The sequence below is a fragment of the Trifolium pratense genome, linkage group LG6, assembly GCF_020283565.1.
Source record: "Trifolium pratense cultivar HEN17-A07 linkage group LG6, ARS_RC_1.1, whole genome shotgun sequence".
NCBI lineage: Eukaryota > Viridiplantae > Streptophyta > Magnoliopsida > Fabales > Fabaceae > Trifolium > Trifolium pratense.
Window position 1 is genome coordinate 27,584,702 of NC_060064.1, and position 12,684 is coordinate 27,597,385.

The following is a 12,684-nucleotide window of genomic DNA, read 5'->3' on the forward strand; positions in this document are numbered from 1 at the left end:
AAGGGAGGTTTGATTATGGTTTCTTGTTGTTCTTTGTGTGGAAAACAATATGAATCTGTTAACCATCTTTTCTTTCAGTGTGATTTTGCAGGTACTTTATGGAATTGGTTTACTAATGTTTTGCAGGTGCAACCAAATATCAGCTCGATTAGTGAGCTTCTCAACATCTTCAACCAAAATTGGAGTAAACAAATCAAAGATCTTATCCTTTCTTTTATCACTAACATTCGTTGGATTATTTGGAAATGTAGAAATCGTATTAGATTTGAAGACAAAGTTATCCCCATGCAACAAGTGGTTAACATCGTTAAAGGTGAAGTAGCGTTGTCAGCAAATCATTCCAAAGGGAGCATGTATTCATCAATTCGCGAGTTTCAAATTCTCAAGGCTTTAGACGTTAAATGTCATCCCCCTTCAGCTCCTAAGATAATTCAAGTCAATTGGTCTTGCCCTCCTTTATCATGGGTGAAATGCAACACTGACTGATGGAGCTTCTCGAGGTTGTCCTGGGGCTTCTACTTGTGGGGGAATATTCAGAGATCATGGTGGAAGCTTTCTTAGAGGTTTTTTTTAGAGTCTTTGGGAATTTCTGATGCATTTCAAGCAGATGTGAAAGGTGCTATGCGTGCTATAGAATTTACTGCTGTCAAGGGATGGACAAACTTTTGGCTAGAATGTGACTCTTCTCTGACTATCCAAGCTTTTAGTAGTCCTTCTTTGGTTCCATGGAGGTTACAAAACCGTTGGTCTAATTGCCTTGATATTATTCGAGGATTTCACTTTCGAGTCACTCATATTTTTCGAGAAGGCAACAGTTGTGCGGACAAATTGGCTAATCATGGCTTTCAAATCACTGGTGTGGTGGGATTATGTTCCTAATTTTATCTCTAATGATTTTGCCCGCAACAAGAACAATCAACCTTTCTTCCGTTTTTGTTGATACCACTTTTGGTATTGTCTATTTGTGTCCTTTGGCATTGACTTTCTCTCATCTTGTCATTTTCCTCTGCACTCTTTTTTTCCTTTTGAGGTTTTATCCTTTTGGGGTTTTCCTGGTAGGGTTTTTAATGAGGCAGATGTTGTCGATGTTTTGTATTGTATCCTTGGGTTTTGGTCTAGTGCCCCCAAGTCTCTTTATGCTTATTTATTTAATAATATTTATTTGGGTGCTGCAAATGATAGGTAGTGGTTATGGGGTACCAACATAGTTGAGATGTCATATTCACTATGTGATGCCTTTGCACTCTAATTTTAGTCTAAAAAAAAATCTTGATGTTAATGTTAATATCTGAATAAAACTGTTAATCTGAATCATTTGCTGCTTCAGAGATATTTGAATTAAAAAAAATAATGCTAATTTGTACAAAAACCATATTGATGCTAGTATTGATCCTCTAATGTTCAATGAAGTTTAATTAGTTGTGTATAGTGGAATGAATAACATATTTTCTGGCATGAAATGTCACATGCTAAACAATTATGCCCTTTTTATGTCGCCATATACCTTATCTGGATTATAAGTTCCTTATTTAAAAAATAAAATAAAATTGCCAGAGTGTTATGTTGACCACCATCACAAGTGATATAATTTTAACGATTGTCAACAATAATTTTTAAAAGTAATAAATAACGGCTCATAATTTTTACAGTTTTTTTTACTAAAAAAATATGGATTCATTCATTCAAATTGAAAGTACATCTGATCATTACAAAATTAAGTTTGCTAAAAACTGAAAAAGGTGAATCTACAAACAATCTTGCAGCATCTAGGTTAATAGCATACAACGACATCATGAAAGTACCTACAAATATGATAAAATAAAAGTAACTGAAATCTTCATACTCCCGGATTTGCGACGTTGATGTCCAAGTCTTCATCAGATCTGTAATGAGTTGAGGTAGATATGTCAATTTGAATCAACGAAATACCGTACTAAAATGAACCACCAACAAACGCCGCACAAGACGACGCCAAACACAACACCGCACAAGACGACGACAAACTTAAAAAACAAGAAGCAAATCTGTGTGGATAATCACTTATTTAAATGAAAAGAAAAGAAAAAATAATTCAGATGAGTGATTTTGGATCAAAAATTGATCCTAAAACCACTCCTCCTTGATGGATGAACAAAAGAGAAAACTAGGGTTGGAGATGAGGGGGTGGTGGCTCTGAGAAGAAGAGAGGATATGAAGATATTATTAAATCATAACTTTTACAGTTAAAACTGATATAATTTGCGTCAATTCAATGAATTGCATTTGTATTTTTTGTTGTTTTAATTAAGCTGGTAACAATTACTACTCCGTCGCAAAAGTGAATGTATCTGGTCAATCATAAAAATTATACTTCCAAACAACAACATATGTTATCATTTAAATTTTAAATATTTTTTAAATATATTAGTCCATATGAAGTGGTCCATGTTAGAAATTTTCCAACAAAATTATACCGTGTCTGGTCAAAAAGCTAACTCCAGCTCTAACACTATCTCCTATTAGTTTGAATTTTCATGGATTTCACTAAATTTATGTGGAGTTTGAATGATTTAGTGAGACTTATTTTTAAAATAGTAAGATTCATTTGAATTTTAAACTAATAAAAATGGAGTTTTGAAGACATTAAAAATAGGAAAATGTCGATTGTTAGAAAACAACCAGCATACAAAATGCAAGAGCATAATTTTAAAGTCATGTACCATTATGTTTCACTACATGACTCCAATCACCACACATCTTTTGTATACGAGGTTGCTGCAAATCAATAAGTCATAATATTTTCATTGACAGAGATGAATGATACAATACTTGTTTTAAGAAAATTAAACCCCTCATGACAAACATTATATATCTCAGCCTTAAATTTCTGATGCTTAAATGTGCCTTTCAATTTTCATAACTGCAGTGAAGATATTATTTAGACAGAAATCCAAGGATAAAATTCTCCCAACCACTACTCCCACAAAGGAAAGTATTTTTGCAAGTTCAAGTATTCTAAAAGCACGAAGACAAGAACAAAATTTGACCATTTCTATCCCCTAAAGGAATTTTTCTAGCTTCCGGGATTTAATAGGTTCTGGCGGACGGAAGGTCTTCAATTGCAAGTTGGAGCTTGTCTGGATCTCATTCAAGAAAGCATCACCCTTCTCTGTTTGTATCACTTCCAAGGTACTTCCGAGAATGTCAGCTGCAAGTCCAAATTGTAAGCGGCTACTTGATTCCTCTCCGCCATCACGTATTAACAGCCCAATCTCTTTCAAAGAGGCTACATGCTCTGTTATAGCTTTGGCAAAAATGCGACCAAGATACTCCGGTGCTCTTGGGGCATCCGTAACAAAATCTTCCAAAGTACTTAGAACAGATTCCAACCTAGCCAATAAAAACAGGTATAAGCAATAAATTATTTTTTGTTAAATCACAAGACAGATTACCACTACTAGTCAGGCATGTTATCAAATAAATTATACCCTTTAATGAGCTGGGGTTGACTTAAGGTACCGTCATGAGATTTCACAAGGTCGATCAGCAGTTTGGCCAAAAGATCTCTCTCTGTGTCCTTTCTCTCAAATGAATCTGTGACCCAATGATAAACCATGGAAGGATGAAAGCTTGGAGAGTTCAGATCTTTGACGCACAAAACAACTTCGTTTACATCTCTAGCACTGAAATGCATAACTTATAGTCAGATCACTATATGAAAAGACAACTGGAAAATAAATCATCACAGTAAAACAGTATACAAATTAGTAAACAAGTGCGTGTGAAATGTATAGTAAGTTTAATTTAAATTGGCTACTGTGACAATAGCTAATAGCATGTCATTGAATAGAAATAAAGTAGGGAGAAACTTAACACCAATGGTTTTGCCATTTTCATTTTCAACATTGTTGATAAAGTAATGCAGGGATGTTACTCTCTTCATATGCCTTTCTAAAACAACAGGGTTCCAAAGAGGTATTGACAGGAATCCAAATTAACAGAGAACAGAAATTAGTATTATTGATTGAAAAAAATTTAACTCATGAAACAAATATTGGGGAATTGCTGTTGTGGCAATTAGTAGTATAGGCATTAATCCTTATATATACTAATATTAGACTCTTAATCTCATCAACTTATGAAACAAATCATGAAATATGACGAAATATAGATACAAATCTTGAGGTACAACCTAAGTTCCCTAAATTACTCTAAGATACAATTTACATATTATAACATATTTTTCATATACTGTAACAAGATGAATGCTATAACCCAGGGTATTGACCACACTGCTGAGCATTCCATGACAATGACATATATGGATAACCCACTGAACCAAAAGAAAACAGCAATGCATAAGTTGTGAACCATGCATCTAGGCAATAAGATACACTATTATTTGTTTTCAACGGGAAACGCAGAAAGAACAGTTTACAATCCCATTCTTTTCAACTTTACATCAAACATTAATTTTTAACCAACTCATGCATGAAATGTTATAAAATATCAACTCGTATACAATGTAATAGTACATTTATGTAGTTATATGCATTACATTTTTTTTTTTGAACGTCAGTTTTATGTAGTTAATATTTCTACACTAGCCTGTAAATTAAGTTTAAGCACGTCATTTTCTTTGTTTATAAATAATATAAATATGGCAATTACAACCCATTCAAGACTAGTTAGATATGCTTCAGAGCAATATATTCAGGGAAGAAATACAGAGGACACAATAGAGTATGAACGTAAACCATAAAATCCTATCTCATGGGAATAATATGCTCTACTAACAAAAGCGTATGTGTTGAAGTAAGAAGAAACAAAAGATTTACCATGATGAATCTAGATATGTTCAGCATAACGAGGATTATACTTATAAGAAAATGAAAAATCGCCAACTAGAAAATACGCTTCTCGAAAAACATAATTGGCACAAGCTTAAACAAAGGGAATAGAAACCATGTGAAGAGTGTGTGGTACCTATAGTATTCTTTAATTGCTGCCATGGACATCTTCTGTAGTTTCTCTTCTGACAAACCCTTTTCAAAAGAGGTATTCTGGGAGAGTGCAGTCTCTTGTGCTCGGGCAGGAGGTGGATTTACAACAGGTCTATCAAGAAACCTATCTGCACTTCCCAAATCCCTATTACTGTAATTCACACTATGCTCTGGAGCACTTGATTGATCATAAGCAGTTGGACCAGCAAATCTATTCGGAACATATCTTGGTGTGAGGTCCTCCCTAGGGCTGTATGAAGCGCGCTCTGATAAATTACTGTAACCATTAGGACCACCGAAACTGGAAACGGCAGCTGGACCTCTGCTAGACATTCCTCTAGCAAGACCACCTTGGGGTCCCAAGGTTATTGACTCATCACCTGAAGATCTTTGAAGCAAGGGAATAGATAGCGGCCTAGCCTCATAAGATTGCCTTTCATACCCACGAACATCCTGAGAACCATACCCACGCATTTGATTAGGCAATCCACCCATCTGAGCATTAGAAGGGGATAACATAGATGAACCTCTTGAACCAAAATCCGTAGGGGTGGTCCTTCTTGGTGTACTAATACCCATACCACGACCCAGCCTACCAGCTTGGGATTGCCTCTCTTGGGAAGCATCCCGGTGCACCTCTTCAATCTTTTTTGGCCCCTCAACTTTTCTCCTTTGTTGCCATCTATTCTTTCTCAAATCAATGGTATCCTTTAACATGAACCTCACTCTAGAAGACAAATTCATGTTGTTTGATAATAATTTAATTCTTTCAAAATATACATCTATATGTTCCTTGGCTTTGGGGTGGTCAATCATCTCCCCAATAGTACTCATCAGTTTGCACAAAGCTTCGATGTCTTCTTCATCCGGATTCTGACACTGACCAAGTAACTTTTTTATGCACTCGTGCATTATTCTCTCTGTCAGCATTTTCTTCTTATATAGTTCTCCAATTAACCGGATATTACCCAACATTCGTCTTCTAGCCTTGGATCGTTTTGCTTCTCTTTCCTCATCAGACTGTTTCACCTCACCCTCATCAGCTTTATTAGCTTCTTCTTGCTCTCTCTCACCCCTCTCAAATTCTTCCTGGCACTTATTTAACAATAATCTCTTAAATGTTATCTTTTCATTGTCTTGACTGAGATCAGGCAACGCAGCTGCCAGATGAAAACAGAAATTGGCATACATTTCACAGAAAGTGGGTTCCATCAAGGCCTTCTCAAAGATTTGGGAGATGACACCAGTGAGAGTGACTACATTATCAATATTAACTGCTTTAACCTGCTCAAATAGCTTCTCAAAATTCTGGGGTGTTAACTTGTTCAATATACCTTTCAACTGCCTCTGCTTTGCCTGTTCCTCATCTGTCACCTTACCCACCTCATACTTCTTCTCAGCTTTGTGCATAGTCTGCAAAGGAGATTGAGAAGAAGGAGATGGCATTAAACCCCTCTGCTGCTGGAAGCTAGTAGCACGCTGCCACCTTTCGCCATCAGGGCTATTTCTTTGCATTCCTCCTTGATGTACCATTGATTGCATTGGCCCAGAAAGAATCCCTCCACCATACTGCACAGTTCCTTGTGGGCGTGGATTCCTTAAAACACCAGCATTGCCACCATGTGCAGGTCGGAATCCTGTATTACCTACATTACCATTATCATAATGAAAAGCACCAGGAACTTTACTCCATTTATCATCCTCGATAACACCACTCCCACGACGATCTATCCGAGACATCCCACCTGACCTATCTGTATTTCTTCCAGGAGAAGGATGTGTGTCGCGTACCATAACATGAGAACCAATATTCGAACCCATCAAAGCTTCAGCTATGTCTGCCGTGATTTCAAACCCTTCGGGAAGCTCAGAGCACTGCTCTGCAAATTTTAAAAGGAAATCTCGAGAGTACTTTTTGCCAGTAACTTCACTTCCGTTGCTGTCCTGTTGAGTTTTATCTGATACTTCTAGCTTAGGTGTGGACATATCGGCGGCATCCTCCCAGTCCTCAAGTTCAGCCTTACTCTGCCCACATTGTTCATTTGCAACTGCAGCTGGCTGAGCAGCATCCATAGGCAGCTGCTTCAAATTTCCAGAAGTCTCTGAACTTGCAACAACTTCTTTCTTTTCCTCAGGTCCCTTATACGCGTTATACAGATCAGCAGTAGACCCAGAAGCATCTGCTTTCTGAAGAAATTCCTTTAGTTTCTTCTTCCCCTTTGATGTACCTTTCACCTTACTTGCCTCTAAAATTGGCCTGTCCATAGTAACAGATGCTGCTGGAAGAGACACTGCGCCAGTGCCAGATTCCTCCGAACTATCTTTGCAATGTTTTAAATTTGTTTCGAGATGGCCAGAAGATTGATGATCTGATGTGCCAGAATTTGTAGAAGTGACTTCATTACCCACTACACCGTCGTTGCTGCTTAAAGACGCGTCTTTAGAATTCAGTGCAGAAGTAGACATGCCTAAATTATCAGCCATCCTATCACGGTCTATGCTGCAACTTGCAGATTCAATTTCATCCTGTACTTGCAGCCCAGTCTGCAAAGTTACAACCCCAGTGTTTATCTCTGAAGCACCTTTTTTGAGGTGGCTAAATTCTCCGCCGTCACCATTGACATTTTTACTTATCTGCGGAGTTGAAATTTTAATTTTATCACCGACTAATTCGTTCTGCCTCAGCTGTTTATCCTCTCGGGAGAATACATCTAGCTCATCACTCTTATGATTGTTCAAACTATCCACAGCTTGAGTAACAGGTCCTTCCGCTGAAGCACTAGCAGACACCTTTGTAGAACCAGTGGTCTTCTCTTCAACAGAAGAAGGTATGCTCTCACTGGTAGCTGAAACTGTGCCAGAAGCTATTGCTAATAGATCTTCATTGGCAGTTGCTGCAGAATAGGGTGTTTTAGTTCCTACAGTTTCAGAAACTACACAATCAGAGATACCACCATCATCAGCTAGGGAAGGTTCATTACCCACAGCAGAAGATTGTACATCCACCTGTGAGGGAAAAAAAACAAAACGGACATTTACATGACTTGAAACATACTGATATCGTTTTAGAAAAAGGGTTTTTGAATAACTATCACTCTTGTACCTGATGTTGCAATTGGGCTTTCTTCTGCAGTCTCTTCTGATTATCCTTCAAAGAATTTGATCTACTAAGAGATTCCTTGTTTCTGCCTTCATTAAGAGCACAAACAGAATTCTCACTAAAAGCAGTTGAAGAAGGCAACAAGGAAGCTGATGTAAGCTTCTCAGCAGAAACAGATGCAGCAGTAGATTGTTGGGAAGAGATTTCAGAACAAGTTTCAGGTCCTTTTGGAGGCACCAAAGAGTAAACATCACTAGATGTTACTGAGGAAATAGGAGATCCACCCTTTTGAGAATTACTGGAATTGGCAAATGAGGAGTCCATAGATCCAGATCCACCACATGGCTTTATAGATACAGAAGATACTCCTAAAGGAGTTGATGAAATTGCATTAGGCATATCATGGGAAAATTCTTGATTACGTTGTTCAACATTGCCAGGAATAGAAGTGACAATTTTATTGCCAGGCAGGGTATTATGCGATGATAATTGTGGACCATGGCTCACAGCATAATTAATTCTTGGTGGCTGAGCGTTAGCATGAGAAGCAGCAAATGGCTTGACAGATGGAGATTGAGAAGGCTTGCTAGAATGAGACCTAGAACCTGATGACCCACCATCATCTGCCCTTTTATCAAGTCTAAGCTCTTCGTGGGTATCAGGGTGAGTTATTTTCACCGGGGTAGTTTTACGAGGCCCAGCAAATTTTCCTCCTTGCTGTGGGGAAAATTGTGGGTTAATGCCCATACCCATGTTGCCAAACTGATGGGGAAATTGATGACCAATTTGAGGAATGTAACCTATATTTTGGCCTTGATGTTGATGCATGATTCCTTGAGGATGGATAGGATGAGGTTGAAGACCTGAAACAAATACCTGTTGTTGCACTTGTGCAGCGTTTCCAATTTGAAAAGGCATTGGTAAAGGCATCTGAAGAGGTGCTGTTGACATACCATGAGATTGAATTTGTGGATTAGCAGCACCGAAGTGCATGGGTGCTTGTGACTGGTGATATGGCATTGACATTCCAGTTAGAGGAACAACAGAATGATTCTGCATAAGGCTTGGTGGGGGTAAAGGTGACACCTGGGTATCCTTTTTTGCCCTTGTACCAATATGAGTTTCTCCAACCTTAGATTGGTCGGCGACACCTGTATCATTTTTCACTGGCAGCTGCTTTGGAACAGTAGGTGTTGGAACAGAAGGCACAGGCCTTAGAGAATCATGACGAGCCTGAAAGTTATGAAATTAGACACGATATAGAAACTTGCATTGTTATGAAAAAAAAAATATTACATAAACTTAACAAGACTAATAAAAATATATAGATTTACACCTTTGTCAGCTTCTATTACAGAAAAAGGATATCCTACTCCTAAGTTGTGTCAGAATCAGTGACCACCAATTGCATCCTCTTTCCTTCTAAAGGATATGGCAGTGGTGGGAGATCTATATTCTAAACTGTCGTATAAAATATAAATAACAAGGAGATGAAAGGGGGGGGGGGGGGGGGGGGGGGGAAATAGAATAAATAGCACACCTGATCACGATTTTGCTCATCTATATTAGGAGGAGCCGAGCTTGTGCGAGCAGGAATCTGAATATATTATAACAGAACATGATTACTCCCCCTAAATCCAGGCATTATGTAATACAAAAATTCAGTTGTATGTTAAGTAACTTGCAGATGAGATACTTACCGTCATCACATTCACAATGCCAGGACTAATAGATCCAAATTGGAAAGGGAATGCTTTGGATGCATCTCCTGGGGAAGATAGCAACATTCAGATCATTCTCACAAGTAATAAGAAAACGTTATATTTCAACTATGGTCCTATACAAGAATTAGGAAACAAAAAACCATATTCCACACCTTATGTGCTAAATAAAAACCTAAATGAGTAGTAATAACATACCCTTAGCAGGGGTTTTAGGTGCTGCTGAATCAGAACTCACGGGGGGAGGTTGAGAAATAGGAGCTTTAGGAACAGCTCTGGTGATCCTCTGTGCAGCTGATGATTCGGATGTCTTGGCAGTTGCATTTGTAACTGATGCATCAAACCCTCCTATGAAACAACATAGATGAGTCTCGTCCACAAAAGACAATCACATTTTACCAAACACTAAATTTTCATATATAAAAACCAACAGGTTCTTCCATTATAAAATGGAATGCAAGTAATTTTCACATAACCAAGGTCTAAGCTTACCATGAAATTGCGGCTGTACATGGGAATGGGAACCATTCGGTGTTGCTCGGACTGCAGAAGCATAATTAGACTCGGCTGAATTCAGCTGGGTAGGGTTTACCCTAGATGGTCCACCTTGTGCATGATTATTAGACTTCTTGTTAAAACTAACAAAAGCAACAATCAATATCAATAAAAATGGAGGAAAAAAGAAAACTTATAATCTATATCCATATATAAAGGGTGGAAAAAAGAAAACTTATAATCTATACCTATATATAAAGGGGATACCGAATTTTGGTTTTGTTTTTTTCTTCCAATTTTATCCCTCATTACTCAATCAAATAACTGAATTTATATATACCTATATAGAGTATAACTTCCATGACTTCAATGTAAAGTTTTACGCTTCAGCATATCACAACCAATCTTGTGTGTTACTTAATAAATAGTTATTATAAAAGTCAAAAGTTTCTAATGATCTAAATCCTACCTCTTTACCTATATATCAAAGGGATACCAAACTTTGGTTAATAGTTTTTCTTCCAAATTCATCCTTCATTTAAACTATTTTATCTATAGTTTTATCTTGTTTTATCCAAATAAATCACTAAATTTCTTTTTTTAACAAATAAGTAATATTTAAAAGAATAACTGCATAATATTTTGGTTCACGTCCCTATAAAAAATTACGTTTTAATCCTCCAAAAAATTTCAATTTGTTTTCAGTCCCTAAGGGACAAAAAATCGCATCTTTTCAACCTCCAAAAATGCACTAATTTTTTCCAGTAAGAAAACCAAAATTCACTGGTTTTTTTTTTTTTTTGATAAAAACATGTACTATTTTTTATAACACCACCTCACTCTAAAAACATAAAAAAACATGAATTTACCACCTCCCTCTGAAAACAACAAAAACATGAATTTGAAAACCCTAAGAAACTAACCTCCGAGAAGAGTTAAGTGAGGGTGAAGGCGCGGCGGCGCCGGTGCCGGCCTTAACGTATGTACCACCACCGGTGTTACCTCGCTGCTGATTGAAGCTGGTTGATCGACCGGTTCGTCGGTACGCGGTGTCGCTCTTATCGGACTTTGATTGATTATTGAAGGACATAAATCCAAATCCTTAATTCCTCAATAAACAAAAGTTGAGTAACAAAAGAAAAATAAAAATAAAGGAAAAAAAAAAAGAGGGGTTTTTCCCCCTCAATTTTCCCTGCAATAAAACAAGTAGATCCACATCATGATCATCACTATAAGTCTATAATAACCATACGAAATTCAAATTCAAATTCAAATTCAAAACAGAGCCATTGATCAAAATTCACCGATACATGTGACGAATTTCAAAATACAGATTGATAACAATAAATGAGTAGCGTGAATAAAGTGAAGTATTGGGGAAGAGAGTGAAGCGAGGAACTGAAGAGTGTGAAATTAGGGTTTATAGTTATTGGTTTTAGAGAGAGAGAGAGAGAGTACCTGAGACGACAGCAGAGAGAACGAAGGATAGATTTTTTGGAAAAGAGAGAGAAAAGTGAGAAAGTGTTTGGTGAGAGAAGAAGAGGAGGTTTTAACAAAAATTAAAATTAAATTATGATTTAATTATTTCTAAAATTGAGATTTAATTATTTATTTTTTTATGTTTTTTTTGTTTCTATAACAAATTTTTATCTCAAACGGTTTAAAATAACAAATTTTGTCCTCAATACAAAATGTTTAAAATAACTACTTTTGTTTTTCATCAAATTTCTATAAGATAAAGAATTATTCATTATCTTAAGGAAATTCGTGAGTTTTTACTGCCTTCTGTTCGACCTTCATATGAATTTATGTTCAAATTGATACCTAAATAACCCTAATCGAGTTAGCTTTCCACAAAATCAAACCTCATTAAATTTAAAGATGCGGAGAGAGATTAATTACCGTTTGAGTGAAGGTCTGTCCAATTACTAATTCTGCAAAAAACTACTTTTGACCTTCAAATTCAACATCGTTTATCGAACCAATCGTAACTCCAAATTCGAAGAAATTGAAATTTCAACAAGGTTAATTTCGTTAGCTTTTCAGACATGTAAATACTATTAAAAAATGAGCTACAAGGTGAGAGACATGACGAAAATACCAGTAGTAGTTCCATACGATGATTAACTCGGACATACCTTCACTAAAACGGTAATTATTCTCTCTCTGTAACTCCAAATTTAGTGGAGTTTGATTCTGTGTAAAACTAACTCGATTGCGGTCATTTCGGTACCAGTTTGGTGAATTATTGATCTAAATTGAGTTCTGTGCGAAGCTTTGAACTTGAGGCTCACAAGCAGATTTTGTGCAGAATTTTGGTGGGGGCAAAATCCAAAAAATTATAAAATAGGGGGTAAAATTCCGGATTTTAAAATAGGGGGAGTAA

At 36.8% G+C, this 12,684-nt stretch overlaps 1 protein-coding gene across 1 annotated transcript; it reads right to left on the reverse strand.

Annotated features, from left to right (window-relative positions):
- Positions 1-2,765: 2,765 nt before the first annotated feature.
- On the reverse strand, positions 2,766-11,872 carry LOC123889163 (eukaryotic translation initiation factor 4G-like). The gene is made up of 11 exons (XM_045938384.1): positions 11,757-11,872; positions 11,222-11,490; positions 10,296-10,441; positions 10,002-10,151; positions 9,783-9,850; positions 9,623-9,679; positions 8,086-9,315; positions 4,966-7,988; positions 3,468-3,662; positions 3,046-3,369; positions 2,766-2,972 (listed from the first exon to the last, which is right to left on the reverse strand). The coding sequence occupies exons 2-11, from the start codon at positions 11,386-11,388 to the stop codon at positions 2,954-2,956; spliced, it is 5,379 nt and encodes a 1,792-aa protein (XP_045794340.1). The 5' UTR covers positions 11,389-11,490; positions 11,757-11,872; the 3' UTR covers positions 2,766-2,953.
- Between the last annotated feature and the right edge of the window lie 812 nt (positions 11,873-12,684).